Source organism: Anser anser (assembly GCF_964211835.1).
Source record: "Anser anser genome assembly, chromosome: 18".
In the NCBI taxonomy this organism is placed as follows: Eukaryota; Metazoa; Chordata; class Aves; order Anseriformes; family Anatidae; genus Anser; species Anser anser.
Genome location: NC_139739.1, coordinates 3,112,264 through 3,125,810, shown reverse-complemented (window position 1 = coordinate 3,125,810; position 13,547 = coordinate 3,112,264). Strand labels below are relative to the sequence as shown.

Below are 13,547 nucleotides of genomic sequence, written 5' to 3'. Positions count from 1 at the left end.
TAAATCTGCTGAACCAAGTCTCAGTAATCTGAAAACCTTCTCAAAAGGTAATCTTGAAGTATTGTGTCTCTGATATAAAAAGTGACTACTATAATGACTATTGCTACTATACGTGGTAACCAGTCTGAAATTCCAATATAAACTCCAGAGATTAACTTTTATTTTAACTTTTATGTAAAATGTTGCAAATTGTTACATTAAAAACAAATGAAGATTTCTATTAAGAATCACTTCTCTACCTCACTCTCTTGTGATGTGTAAAACCTTGGGGGATTACAGAGCTGCAGCGAGTCATCATTACTTGTTCTTTCATGACAGAAGTAAATGGGACATCTAGCATTAATAGATTTAAATCTTTTAATGCTTCTTTGGCACAATCCAGAAGGCTCAGCGAGGGCAAGATTCTTATTAATAGAACCTCTACAAATGCCACTCGTCAGCCACACAGTAGCAGCTGGGGTTCTGTCCTTAAACTGTTTTTTAGCAGTCAAATTCCCTGCTTAAAAACAATTTATGTGGTTACAATTTAGACACAATAAACTGATCTCAAATAACATGTTACAAATATGATTCATCAAGATCTGCCCAAGTTAGGGCGGGAGTGGCAACTGCAGCTGTCAGCACAGTCACCATATCTCAGCCCAGTCAGGCCCACGTTGCTCCCTAAAACATCTGTGCTGGGGAGGATTTCTTGTCACAAGTCCTTACCAGAGCTAAAAGAGAAACTCTAGGTTTTGCTCGGTTTTTCTCATCTGTGGGACAGAGCTGTTATGCCGCTTACAGCAACTGCATGAGGAGCTCTCGTGTATTAGTGTGAGATCATAAACAAAATATCTGGGTAAACTTTGGTACTGCAGGGATGACTCTCTGAATCAACCAAGTTTAAGTGACGTAAAAGTTTATAAAATACAAACTATAGTGACATGTCTCAAGGTGTCCTAAAGCAATCTTTTTCACAAGAAACGTGGGATATGTGCCACTGCTTGTTCTACCACTGTTTGACAGTAGAAAGGAGAGATTTTCTACTCTCTTCTGAAGAGCTTTGACTAAAATTGCAGGCTATTGTTGGGAAAAAATATTAATACCATATTTTTTATTAAAACATATGTAAAGTTCATAGTCTATCAAAAGCTTCTTGAGGATCATGAACGTTTCCAAGAAGAGACAACGTGAGTTTGAACGAAAGCATGGTAACAGAGCAAATCCAGAAGCTGGCTCCACTCTTGTTGCTGGAGCTGCCAAGCCTGTGACATTCTGGTGGCAGTAACATACATTTTTTGGACTCAGTTCTTCTATGAGCCCCACTCCAAAAATAGATCCAGCCTGCACAAATTATTAGAGACTCTACGCAACCTTTTGTATGAGTAAATTGCGTTTGTGGTCAAAATCTATTTTCAGCCACTTTTGTCCATCCCTCCTTTTGGCAGCAGCCTCTTTTGTTCTTGGCTCTGTGTGTTCTTATGTAAAGCTTGCCTCAAGGTTTTTTTTTTTTTTAATGAAATCTTTTTGGTTACACGCTTTTGGCTGTTATATACCCTGTTAGTTATTTTTAGTTTTTGATACACCCCACTCACGGCATAGAGAAAGCAAGAAGCATTTGGAAGCCGGTCGAAAGTGGGATTTTTAAATAAGGAAATTCCTCAGTTCTCAAAGACTGTGGCAGGGGCGAAAAGCCAGCCTGCTCCTTCGCTTCCATGACCATTAAAAGGGCGACCCCAAGCCGTGAGGCAGCGACCTTCGGCCAACCGCCACCTCACAATCCCGTCACCTCACGGCCCCGCCGCGCCCGCCCTTTGCCCCTCTGAGGGGCGGCCCCGTTCCCGCCCAACCTCCGCCCCCGCCCAGCAGGCGGCGCTTCCTCTCCTCCGATTGGCTCCTCCCGCTAGCTGTCAGGGGAAGGACGGCCAATGGCGTGCGGCGCGGCGGGAAGGCCCGCCCTCCGTGAGGCGGCCCGCCGGAGAGCGGCGCAGGGCCGGGGGCGGCGCCCGGCTGAGGCGGCGGTGGCGGCGAGGGGCGGCCATGAAGGTGACGGCGGCGCCTCCGGCCGGGGCGCGGCTCTGCCCGCGCTGGGGGGACGGAGGGAGGGAGGAAGGGGGCGAATTGGTGTTTGCTGGGGCCGGGATCGGGACCCTGGTGGGCCGGGCGGCGTGAGGGGAGCGGGGAGGCGCTACCCGGCTCGCCCTCAGGGCTCCTGGGGGGATACTGAGGGGATCCGGGCCGGGCCCCGCCTCACTGAGGGGCCTCCGCTGGCTCAGCGACTCGGAGAGGGCCTGGGGATGCTGCCTGAGACCGAGCCCAGGCTCCACAGGGCGGCCGGCGGGGCTGTGAGGGGCCTGGAGGAGGCTGACGGGGTGACAGGGGGTGTCGGGGTGACAGGGGGTAACGAGGTGTCGGGGGCTCCCCACAGCCACCTCCTCGCAGCCGAGGCTGCCGTCGTGGTGCCTTTAGGCCAGGGCTGTGGGGTGCTGTTCACAGGGCTCCCTGCTCAGTGGGTTTTGAGGGGAGCCTGATAAAGCTTGGCCTGGTCTCGGGTGTTAGACCTAAGAGTTGCATGGATTTGTATCCAATACTTTGAATTTAATGAATTTTCAGCTTCAACAGAAACCCTTCCTGCCCCGCTGTGCTTGGCGTGCTGGCGCTGACACCGCCTGATACCACGTCCTGCTGGCACAGATGTGTGAGGAGCGGGCGGGCAGCCTCCCAGCTCCTTGGTGGATGGCAGTGCCTGTCAGGTTACTAAAGGCACTTAAAGTCAAAAAAAAAATAGACCAGAGGAGTTCAAACACATTTTTTTAACCCATATAGGATACACGTATGGTATGGAGAGAGAAGATAACTGATGGCAGTGTGAGAAGAGAATAAGGAAGTGGTGGCTGGTGTAGTTGCAAAGGCTTTTGCTGCAGAAATTGGCTAGGTTTTAATTAGTTCTCAAGGGAGGGAGTTTTTTGTTTTAGCGTGTCTCATTTGTGTCTTGTATTGGTGCTTTTCGGCATGCTCTCATTTCTTTTACAGAGTATTATGAAGAGTCTAGACTCTGTAATTGAATTATTGCTTAATGGCGCTAGTGTGTAGAAAGAATCCACAGCTGACTTAGGTTAAGGAGAAAATTAATGATGCCGTGTTGCCTCACCTTTCAGCTGCATGAGCACACACTTAAAGAAAATGTAATGAGATTTTTCCATTTGATACTTATACAGTCTTCATGCGTCAGAAGTGGCTAACTAACTTCCTAAATAGGTATTTCTTTAGTGTTGATGGTGATGTCTGCTCAGTTGTTAGAAGCTCCTGAATAAAGTTGAAGAAGCAAGTGTGTTACCGCCTCATTGTGTGTTCTGCTGCCAGGGCCCTCTGAAGAGGCGGTAGTCCTGTAAGGGAGCAAGTTGAATTCTGACAGACACTTCTGGGTCACTGGTTTTTATCTTTGTGCTTATTTGCCTGTAGCTATTTATAATATATTTTTTTAAACTATAAAGCTAACTCATCAGTTTTTAAGAATATATGAAGAATTAGTCATGTTTCTGTAACTGACAACTTTCCTTTGAGGTGAGGAAAAACACTTTTCAAAAGACCAGCTTTTAGTCAGAGAGAGCTCCAAGTTTTAAGTCCCTAGTTTAAAGAACGCAGTTCTGAAGAGTTAGTTAACTCTCGCCTAATAAGCTGGGATAATGATGCATGATTTGTTTTGTATAGAAGTGCATATCGACCTTTCCATTCTTTGTCATTGAGAAGTAGAAGGCAAGTCTTAGCCTGATTGCTTAATGATTATCACGAAGGTCTGAGCGCACGTCAGATGGGGTGAACTCTGCGCGCCGCGTGCTGCCGATACCTGCGTCTGGCTCGGGGTCAGGGGCCGTGGGAGTTCACCCTCCTTGAGCTCCGCTCACAGCCGGCTTAGGAAGATTGTTTCCTGGTTGGGAGGGGTTTTTGTCACACCCAGGGTGGCCTTTGCTCTCGAAATACCTGTAACCTTGGACCGGTGAATCCAATCCGTTGCGTCTGCATTTGATGTTATTGCTGCTCACAGTGTTACGTGTTGTACAGCCTAGAAGCGAAATGATCGACCACGTGGGGTGTTCTGCTCGTATTGCAGCGCTTGTAATGTCAGCTTACAGAAGTAAAAGCGAAGCATGTGGTTTGTGTATGTTGGAGAGATGCTTTTGATGTTCCATACGTAAGGCAGTTACGCGACGGTGGTGTAGTACAACTTGTTTAGTCCTAGGGCCTTGTTTCTCGTAGTTTCCCACTAAACCAGAGTGACGACTCCTTTCTTACCTTTAATGCTTAGTCGTCTGGAGAAAGGCGTCCTGGTGTATCGCCAGTTGTTGCGTTAACTTCCCACAAATGTAACGGGACTGTGTTCAGCCAGGGGAACGAAGCACTTGAGTGTCGAAATCAGTGTAGTTACTACAGGAACTAGAGCACTGCCATTACTGAGCTGACGTGCACGTTCTGGTTGGTTTAGCTTTTTCAGCAAGAACTACAAAGCTCAAAACCACTAACTTTGTCTTTATGCTTGGGGAAGGAGGAGAAGGGAGTTGCTGTCCTGGAATAAAAACCAGAACAGCTTTTACCAGAATAGTTGAAAATTACATTTGGAAAGTTGTACCACTCAGCTTCCTTCCAAAAAGAGCCCAACGCGCTTCTGTTTGCTTGTTGTTGTTGCTGAGGGGGTTTCAGTGAGCCACGCGACGGTAATTAAATGTGTGACCTGAGCAACATGGGTTCCAAATTCTGACTTAAAGCAGAATGAGCACTTTGGTAGAGAATCTAGTGCTAGAGGCTTCCAGGGAGAAAAAAGTAGCAACAAGCTTCATAGATCTACTTAGAATATTTTTCTAGAGTTCAAGATAATATAGTGCGATTCAAAACTGAACTGAAGGCATTGTGGAATAAGGTGATTCAAAGTTACTTTAATTTTCTTAAACTTTCTGTAAGACAACAGCACAGCAGGTCCAGGGAGTGCTGGAAGACATTTCCCTCTCGGAGAAATTAGAGCATAACTAGCTTTGCATAAAGCTTGGTTTGTTCGTTTGAAGAAGCAGAAATGTTTTCTTAGAGTTTCGCTGTGAGTCATATAAGAACTGAATTAGTTCTGGAGAAAATCCCACGGAGGACAGCTCTGCTGTAATTATGATAAACTGTTGTATTGTTGTCTCGTCCTTTCAGGTCATGGCCCTCACCTAAGACTAGCTGTTAGCCTCTTCCTTCTTTGCTCTGCTCTTGCATTACCTCCTCAAATTCCTTACCCTTTTTGTGCAGAACTCTGCTAGAAAAGGAGTTGTGAAAGCCAGCGCGTCTCAGAAGCAAATCTTACCTACTTTGGTTTGCAGCTGGGAAGTAGAGATTACTGGGCTGTGCAGATGTTTGTGCACTGAATTCCTCGTGCTCTGGGAATTCGCACAACATGCTTTTGGGATGATGACAGATGGAGTGGCTCTTCAGTAGCAACTCATATGTGACGTGGGCTTTAAGATATTAACTTTTTTTTTCTCTGGATGTTTGCAGGCGGGAGCTACTTCCATGTGGGCTTCCTGCTGTGGACTGCTGAATGAAGTCATGGGTACTGGAGCTGTCCGTGGCCAACAGTCTGGCTTTGCGGGAGGCGCTGGCCCCTTCAGGTTCGCACCAAATACAGACTTCTCGGCGTACCCGTCTCCAGCTGCAGCAGGTGCTAACATAGTTTGCAAAGCCTGTGGACTTTCCTTTTCAGTTTTTAGGAAAAAAGTGAGTATATTTCCTTTTACACAATATTTTTACTAATATGAACTGATCTGTAGGCATATTGGGATATGAATATATTGGATTTTTTTTCCTTAGGTGAGGAAGCCCAAGGCAGATAGCCAGGGAGGGTGAAAGTGCCTTGTTCCGAGGCTGCAGGAAATTAATGTCAGACAGGATTAGAAGCTAAGAGGTCTGATGGTCATTAATCGGGTACACGTTGGATCTGGACTGACCTGAAAATTACTTGATTCTAATTTGTAAGATATGTGCTTTAATTTCAGAATCCTGAATAGTAAGGCAAATCTGGTTTTGAAGGTAACACCAAACATAAAGGTGGGGAGCTGAAATGAACAAACTGGAGGATGGAAAAGCTAAGGAAGATGCTAACTCAGTTTAGCATCACAGCTTTTTCCAGTGAAATACTGGCATGATTCTACTTGTTTCCTAAACAGGCTTAGTTCTACTAAATGCTATTGCACTCCAACAGCCTCTTGCTTCTTTTGGAGCCAAGTTGGTGGGTTAGTGAAGTTTCCAGATAAATAAAGCTGAGATTGTTGGTATTACTTCTACGTATGATGGCCGTCCAGCAGTGTTATCTGGTCCACTTAGTGACCTAATTCTCTGCAGCTCATTTGGAGAAACCTGAAGCCTCTTTCCTCAGTTTTTGTTCAGTTTCCCCTTTCCTCTGTGTCCTGTTTCTCCATGTGCCCCATCGTTTGCATGCAAGCGCGCTGTGGAAGTAAAGGTAGCGTAGGGTCATTTTCCAGAGCTAATGTTAATTTCCAGAAGTCCTGAAGAACTTGGGAAGAGTTTGTGTTTGTTCACAGTGCACCCACAGTGAACCACGTAAAATTGCCGCTGGAAGTTCTGCCAATTGGAGCTTTTGTATGTTGCGGCCAGCCTTTTGAGCACAGTTCTCTGCAGAAATGACATCTGAGTGCTTGCAGACTATTTACCTCCAGTCTGATTTATCACATGTAAGACCTACATACAGTTCATTGAATCGAGCGAGGAAGAAGAACGCTCTTTAAAGTCTGGGGATTATACTGGCTTTTAGACATGTGAAAATAGTAGTGGTGGTATATTAAAAATTATTTTAACATACCTTAAAATTGATTAGTGATCAACTTCATTTATTTTGTAAACTAAAATGTGAATACTTTACTTGGTTATTTATTCATAATGTTTTAAGTTACTAAAATCTCAAGTCAGTGTGCGGTAGTGCTACAAAAGCAGCAGACCAACTCAGAACACCTGCAGAACTATTTGACAGGGCAATTGCTAGACTTAGATCCTAAAAATCCTAAAAATGATATATGTCAAAATTGGTGGAAAGACAAATAGTAGATTATGTAGTCTGGAAAAGGAAAAAGTGGGGTTAAAGACTTGTCTTCTATGAAACAGCTGAATGTTTTTTTCTTCCTCTTTCTACTTAGCACGTGTGTTGTGACTGCAAGAAGGATTTTTGCTCGGTTTGTTCAGTCTCGCAAGAGAATCTCAGAAGGTGTTCCACTTGTCACTTGCTGCAAGAAACAGCGTTTCAGCGACCTCAGTTGATGCGACTCAAAGTAAAGGATCTGCGTCAGTACCTTATTCTCAGAAACATACCCACAGATACGTGCAGAGAGAAAGAAGACTTGGTGGATCTTGTGCTGTGCCATCATGGGTTAGGTCCTGAGGAGGATACGGACGCTGCTAGCTTGCGCTCGTCACGGTCACAGACTTCTGGGTTTTTTACTCATCCATTTTCTATGTCTGTATCGGTGTCGTCTCAAGGAGAACTTGCAAACAGAAGGGGAAGCACAGGAAATGGAACACCTTTAAGGGTACAATAACTAGAATGCGTTTTGTGTGTGTTTTTTTAGTGGATACGCATCATGTTAAAAGAAAACAAAAGACCAACTGGTACAGTTGGGGGTGGCTGGAAAAATGCCTCTTGTGTTTCTGGCCTGAAAATGGAAGATTATTAGATCAGATTTTTGGCTTAGATGATAGGGTTGACTTAAATTGGTAATGATTAGTAGCAATTGAACTTCAAAATGTCATTGTCATCTGTGATTAGTTTGGCAGAAAGGAAGATATTTTAGAAGGGATCGTGTGTGTTTTTTTTAAATCCTGATTAATTTCATTCTGTACACAGGGACAAACTGAAACATCTTCTATAAATAACGAAGAAGAAGAAAGTGCTGAGGAGCAGGTAAGACAAGAACTATGCAAAGAATACATTTTTGGCCTGTGATACCATGAAGTGTTTAGATCTCTGTCACTGTTTAGTATCATGTTCTAGTTCTTCCAGCATTAGCTCTGTCTAGTAACGCATATCTGTAAATACTTGCTCTAAAAAATATACAACTTCAGCCGAGGTGCTGCAGCTTAATGTAGTTTGTGGTGGTAAGATGGAAAAATCTGGTGCTTTGAACTTACCAGGACATTTAAAAACATGCGGTTGCTGTGTTTCAGACTCCTGGGTTGTCCAGAAAACGAGTAAGGGCATCGTTGTCTGATATTTCAAGTCTGGAAGACATTGAAGGCTTAACTGTTCGGCAGTTGAAGGAAATACTCGCGTGTAACTTTGTCAACTACTCAGGATGCTGTGAGAAATGGGAACTTGTGGAAAAAGTGAGCAGGCTATACAGAGAGAGTGAGGAAAACCACAAGACACGTAGGTTGATATTTAACTCTCTCCTTTCTTTCCTGGGTTCTAGTAGCTGGGTCTGCCAACAGACTTGGTATCTAACCTGGTCTGCCTTTCTGGAACAACTGGCAATGTGTTTTCACAGTTTGAGCTGCATCTAGGAGAGCCGAATGCGGTACTAGTGTGTAAAGCTTTCCAGGATTCGTGCTTTTTTTTTTTTTAAGACAGCTCTGGAAAATAAGAGAGCTCAGCTTTCACAGGGAAGGTAAAATTGCACAACGGAGAACTAGTTTCTCAGAGAACGTGAAACTTGGCACCTCCGCGTCCTTTATTAGGTTTCACAAGGCATTAACAAGAGAGCTTCTCTGTAGCTGTCAACAGACCAAAGCAATTCAGGTCTTTTGCTGTGGTACAGCATTAAAAGCTACAGTGGCAAAAGTCCAAGTTCAAGTGGTTTGGTCTCAATCCATGCTTTCATGATAAGGTGCTCCCGCGGCTGCAGCTCAATGACTGGTATTCTAACCTCTGTTCCGCTCAACAATTGGAGTCTTTCACTTGCATGATTGTGGTATATCTACAGTCTGATTTCTGTTAACAAAGCATGCTCTGAGAAGCAACTTTTTGAGCCACCACTGGCTTGAAAAATTCCTGCCTGGCTCTTTGTTCCTGCATCCACCAGTCAGGTTGTAAGGAAGAGGGGACAGCGGTGAGTGGACAGCTTGCTAGCCTGGGGCTGCTTCACAGCCAGGTGCTGCCAGCTCCTATGCTGCGGTGGCTGCGGTAGTCAGGTGTGAAATAATCAGCTCATCAGGGTGGAGGATGATGATTCTGGAGGTGATGGCTGCTCACTTTCTTTGGTGGTACTGCTAATGAATGTCAAAGCATGGCTCAAGTGAGACCCTCAGTCTGGTGATTAAATTAGAATTGAAAACCTGTCTGAAATCAAGTGTTAAACTTCAGCTTTTTTCGGTATGGTCTGACAGAACACGGTTACTGAGATGAGATGTCTGTTTGCAGGGAAACTTGACAGGCTTTGTTCAGTTCTGCCATCTTCACAGCTTACTTATGCTTCTGGTTTCTTGGTTTGCTTTATTCTGTATTACTGTGTATAATCACGAGGAAAGTATTCTGCCAAATGAGGTGAGCTCAGCGATGGAAAAACAGCATGCTCTGAATTTTAAACACCGTCATTAGATGCTCAGTTGAGAATTGGACATTCACTTAGAGGTTAAGGAATACAAATTCTTAGTTGTTGATTAGAACAGTTGTAAGCATGGAGCAGCATGACTTGATGCTAAACTAATGATGTTTTAGCCATTGCCTGGGCTAGAATTAAAAGGATTTTCAGGGCCTGAATATGTGACCTCTCTCTCTCTCTCTCTCTCTCTCCCCCCCCCCCCGTTGCTTTTCAGAGGGTGAGAAGATGCAGCTGAATGATAACGATGACAACTTGTGCCGGATCTGCATGGATGCAGTGATCGACTGCGTCCTGCTGGAGTGTGGCCACATGGTCACGTGCACAAAGTGCGGCAAGAGAATGAGCGAGTGCCCCATCTGCCGACAGTACGTTGTGCGGGCTGTGCATGTGTTCAAATCGTAAATGAAGACCAAACGTGGATGGTATGGTAATCCCACCTGGATTTCTGGGGGCAGGAATGCTGACCCTTGGGGCGTATGTCAGCTTTTTAGTTCTCAAAATAACCACAGCAGTCTGAACATCAGGATACAGAAGTTTATGAACCACTTTTCTACAGCATACTGAATCATGGTCGGGCAGGACCAGCCAATGCCTGTGTGTACAGTAATAGAGCTGCCTGACTTACCTTCTAAACCCACAAACTGTCCGAGTCAAACTGTTTACAGCAGTTCTTGCTCTCTTCTGAAGAATACCACTCCTAGTTATCGCATTCAGTACTCAGCAAGTGGTCGCAGAAAACACCTTTGCTTGACCAAATTAGTGTTAGGTTGCCTAGCCTGTTAAAAGCAACAACTTTATCAGTTGAATATTCAGCTCTTATGTAATTAAATATAGAATGTAACTGTTCCGGCACTGTTCCTGCAACAGTGGTAACAGTATAAAGATTGTAGAAAGCACTGCCAGTAATTGTACCTGCACAGAAGTCCTTAAGCAATCTATTTTCTGGTGATTGCTTCGCTCAGAATGTCTGACATTACCAGCGTATTGTCTTGGCCCTTCTTTTTAAGTAAGTGTGCGAAAAGCTGTCACTATGTAGGGCTCTATCATGTGGTGTCCAAATACCAAGTTTTCTTTTTTTTTTTTAGTTTAGGAATAAAGTATTATTTTTTTAAAAAGGGGGTAGAGTAAACCATATTCTCGTGGTTCTTAATCCATTCATGCCTATTGTAACTATTAACTTACACGTGACGATTGTATTTTATGTGCCGACAAGCTGATATTACTGTGAATACTAATCAGGGTCATGAAACTACTTGCTGCTAACATGTGGAATGTATGGTGTTGCTAACCTTAAACGGGAAGGGTTTTATTAAGGATCGGGGGAAGGAAGCCTGGTGTTTGTTTAAAACCTCACACTCATGGACTTTACCCAAGGCTGAGGCACCATTAACCACGCTCCCGATCAGCTGCTGACCGACCTGTGTTGCTGTCAGCCCTTGGCCCGTGTTCTGGCAGGGCCCCATGCCATCACGGTGGGGTAAGTGTGTTCTTGGAGCAAACATTTTAGTGGTGCCTGTGGGATAGCTGTGACAGCCTTCTTAGGGAAAATAGCTGCAAAAAATCACTTGAATTGTGGGGACAGGATACCTAAGCATGGCCATGCTGGCACTTAACAGAGTAAGTTCATGGTCCAAAAAGCTGAGGAAGGAACCTAAAGCCACAGTTCCGTCTTTAAATTTCCCCCATGCTAGCAAAGTAATGGTACGAAGATGTTTTGCCATGGATATAGTATCTGATAATTCTTACCTCTACTACCTTGCCTGTCATTCTTGCTCTCGTCTTTTACGTGGCTGGCTTGAAAAAGAGAAAGTAGCTCCTCCTTAAGATAAAATATGCAGCTTAAAGACACTGCTGGTTATTTTTCAGAAGGGAGCAAACCTCTCAATGGCTTTATTTTTTAGAAGTAACTTTTTAATGATACTTAATTCCTGGAGTCTCTGTTCAAGGGGTAAGCTAATGAAGACAGACTTACTATGTATGTTACTTCCATGCTAATCATTAGCCACACAAGCTCAATAAAGATTTGTGATGGGCTTTCTCTGCCTCTGGCTCTTTTCTTAACCAGCTGCAGGAGGTGTTGGAGAGTCAGCTCGAGGTTTAACGGTCTTTTACAGGTACGTACCATGGCAGACGCCAGCTCAAGGAAGGCACATATATTCTATTTTCCCTCAGTAATAATGTACTGGAACAGGCCACCTTAGGCACTGGAGAAAGCCTGGTTGTAGTATGTCAGAAATCAGGACTTTTCACCAAGGCTGGAACCAGTTACCTTCTCAGCACGCAGAACCAGGACCTGGCTGCGTTATGTTGCACACCACAAACCAAACACCCAGGCAATTTTCTCTGCTCTAAGTCTTGCTCACTACACTTACTTACCCTCAGTCTGCACAACACATGAAAGAGAAGTCGACAAGTCCTGTTTCTCAGCAAGAAATGCTCTACTTGCTCTTTGCTCAATTGCACTAATTACAAACACTCCCCACCCCTGAAATCCCTGCAATTTCCCCCACCAGCAATCCCAAACTGTAACAAAAGCCCTCAGAGCCAGTGTCTGTTTTTGTACAATTGTTTATACAAATTCAACAAAGGTAAAACTGCATCAGGAAGGTCTACGAAAACAACACCTTACAACAATGGCACTTATGAATGCAGAATTTTACAATCAGGAAATAACCATGTTATAAACCTTAAATGAGAACTCAACTCACACTTCAAAGAAAGAGAGACTACGTTTGACCATTTATTCTACTGCTGGACTCACTGTATAAATTAATTTTATATTGAGTACAAGAGCTCATGCTACAGAGTGAAACCCTCCTATGTGCAAAAGCTGAAATTGGAATTTTTAAAATTTTGAGAAAAAGGTGATTTCTATACAGATAAAACTTGGCAAAGTGTTTTACTTCAACTATAATTTACACCTTATTTCCACAACATGCTTATGTCACTTCTGAAGTATACAAAGCAGGATATAAACTTCCATTAAAACATGCTTTAAGTTGAAAGTATTAACCTACTTTTCCTGACCTGGGCACGTTTGTAGATAGATACTGTCTACGAAGTATAGGTTAAGTTCTCTCCTACCATAAGTAAAGATAAAAATTGGCAATCAAAACCGAAACACTGGTAATGCATTCAAACATTGCATAAATAATTTTTAAACAATTTTTGTACAAAAATAGTTCTGCATAATGTAAGATGTAACAAAACAAAATGTGTTAAGAAGGCAGAAATGCAGTGCGTGGTCCACTTTAATGACACCAACTTTTTTTTTTGTTGTTTTAAGAAATGAAAAGCAGAAATCAAATTTACACTACCAAGCACATGCTGTGGTACTTTAAATAACAGTATTTCTTGGAGATCAGTCTTCTTCCGGGTGTGAACAATTATCATCAATAACAGTCGCCTTATGAATTTGCATAAGAGCCAGTGCAGGACATCCCAGGTAGACTGAATTAGTGGCACAAGTTGAAATTCTTAACATGGGTAGTTTAACGTTGTTCTCTCCTCGACAAGAGTTGTAAAATCCAATTGCGGCATCTTCCAATATTCCAAGTTCCCAATTGAAAATAAAATCCCTACATGTTCTTAGTCCCCCCCCCAGCCCCCCCACCCCAGTATTTACACATGTCCTTTAACTAACTCAGTTTTTGCAGAAGTTTTTCTTCCACTTGCCCAAACTGAACACTTACTGACATCTCTGCTATGAACTGCTCACAGCCTTCTTTTGTCACTTGCTTGCAGTACCTCAAGTCGATCTGGCAGATGTTTCCACAACGTTTGAAGTAAGACAGGCACTGGTCAGTAACCTTATTGCAGTCTGCCAAAAAAGGGGAGAGAAATAAATGTAACAGCGTGTCTTGGTTTGTTCTTCAGCACAAGGACGATTTAACCCGACCGTGACAAGGCCCCTTCTGTTCCTGTGCTGTGCTGACACCAAAATCACCCCAACCGGCCTGGCTGCCGTTCCCTGATCCCCGTGACTCTGTTGTG

At 43.9% G+C, this 13,547-nt stretch overlaps 2 protein-coding genes across 25 annotated transcripts in view; one reads left to right on the top strand and one right to left on the bottom strand.

The window, feature by feature from the left end:
* Window positions 1–1,872: 1,872 nt before the first annotated feature.
* On the top strand, window positions 1,873–11,588 carry RNF34 (ring finger protein 34). The gene is made up of 6 exons (XM_083804301.1): window positions 1,873–2,025; window positions 5,506–5,724; window positions 7,158–7,547; window positions 7,862–7,918; window positions 8,182–8,383; window positions 9,769–11,588. The coding sequence occupies exons 1-6, from the start codon at window positions 2,020–2,022 to the stop codon at window positions 9,954–9,956; spliced, it is 1,062 nt and encodes a 353-aa protein (XP_083660427.1). The 5' UTR covers window positions 1,873–2,019; the 3' UTR covers window positions 9,957–11,588.
* A 518-nt stretch (window positions 11,589–12,106) lies between these two features.
* Window positions 12,107–13,547, bottom strand: part of KDM2B (lysine demethylase 2B) — a 110,314-nt gene continuing 108,873 nt past the window's right edge. For all 24 annotated transcript variants that reach the window (XM_083804289.1, XM_083804286.1, XM_083804269.1 and 21 more), the window contains one exon: window positions 12,107–13,374. In XM_083804289.1, coding sequence (XP_083660415.1) covers window positions 13,193–13,374 — 182 coding nt within the window. In that variant the 3' untranslated portion in view covers window positions 12,107–13,192. The remainder of the gene's footprint in view (window positions 13,375–13,547) is intronic.

Excerpts from the sequence above, each read along its gene's own strand:
- RNF34 (XM_083804301.1), top strand. Across the intron at positions 7,548-7,861 it reads GAAATGGAACACCTTTAAGG|GGACAAACTGAAACATCTTC; the intron begins GTACAATAACTA and ends TTCTGTACACAG. Across the intron at positions 7,919-8,181 it reads AAGAAAGTGCTGAGGAGCAG|ACTCCTGGGTTGTCCAGAAA; the intron begins GTAAGACAAGAA and ends GCTGTGTTTCAG.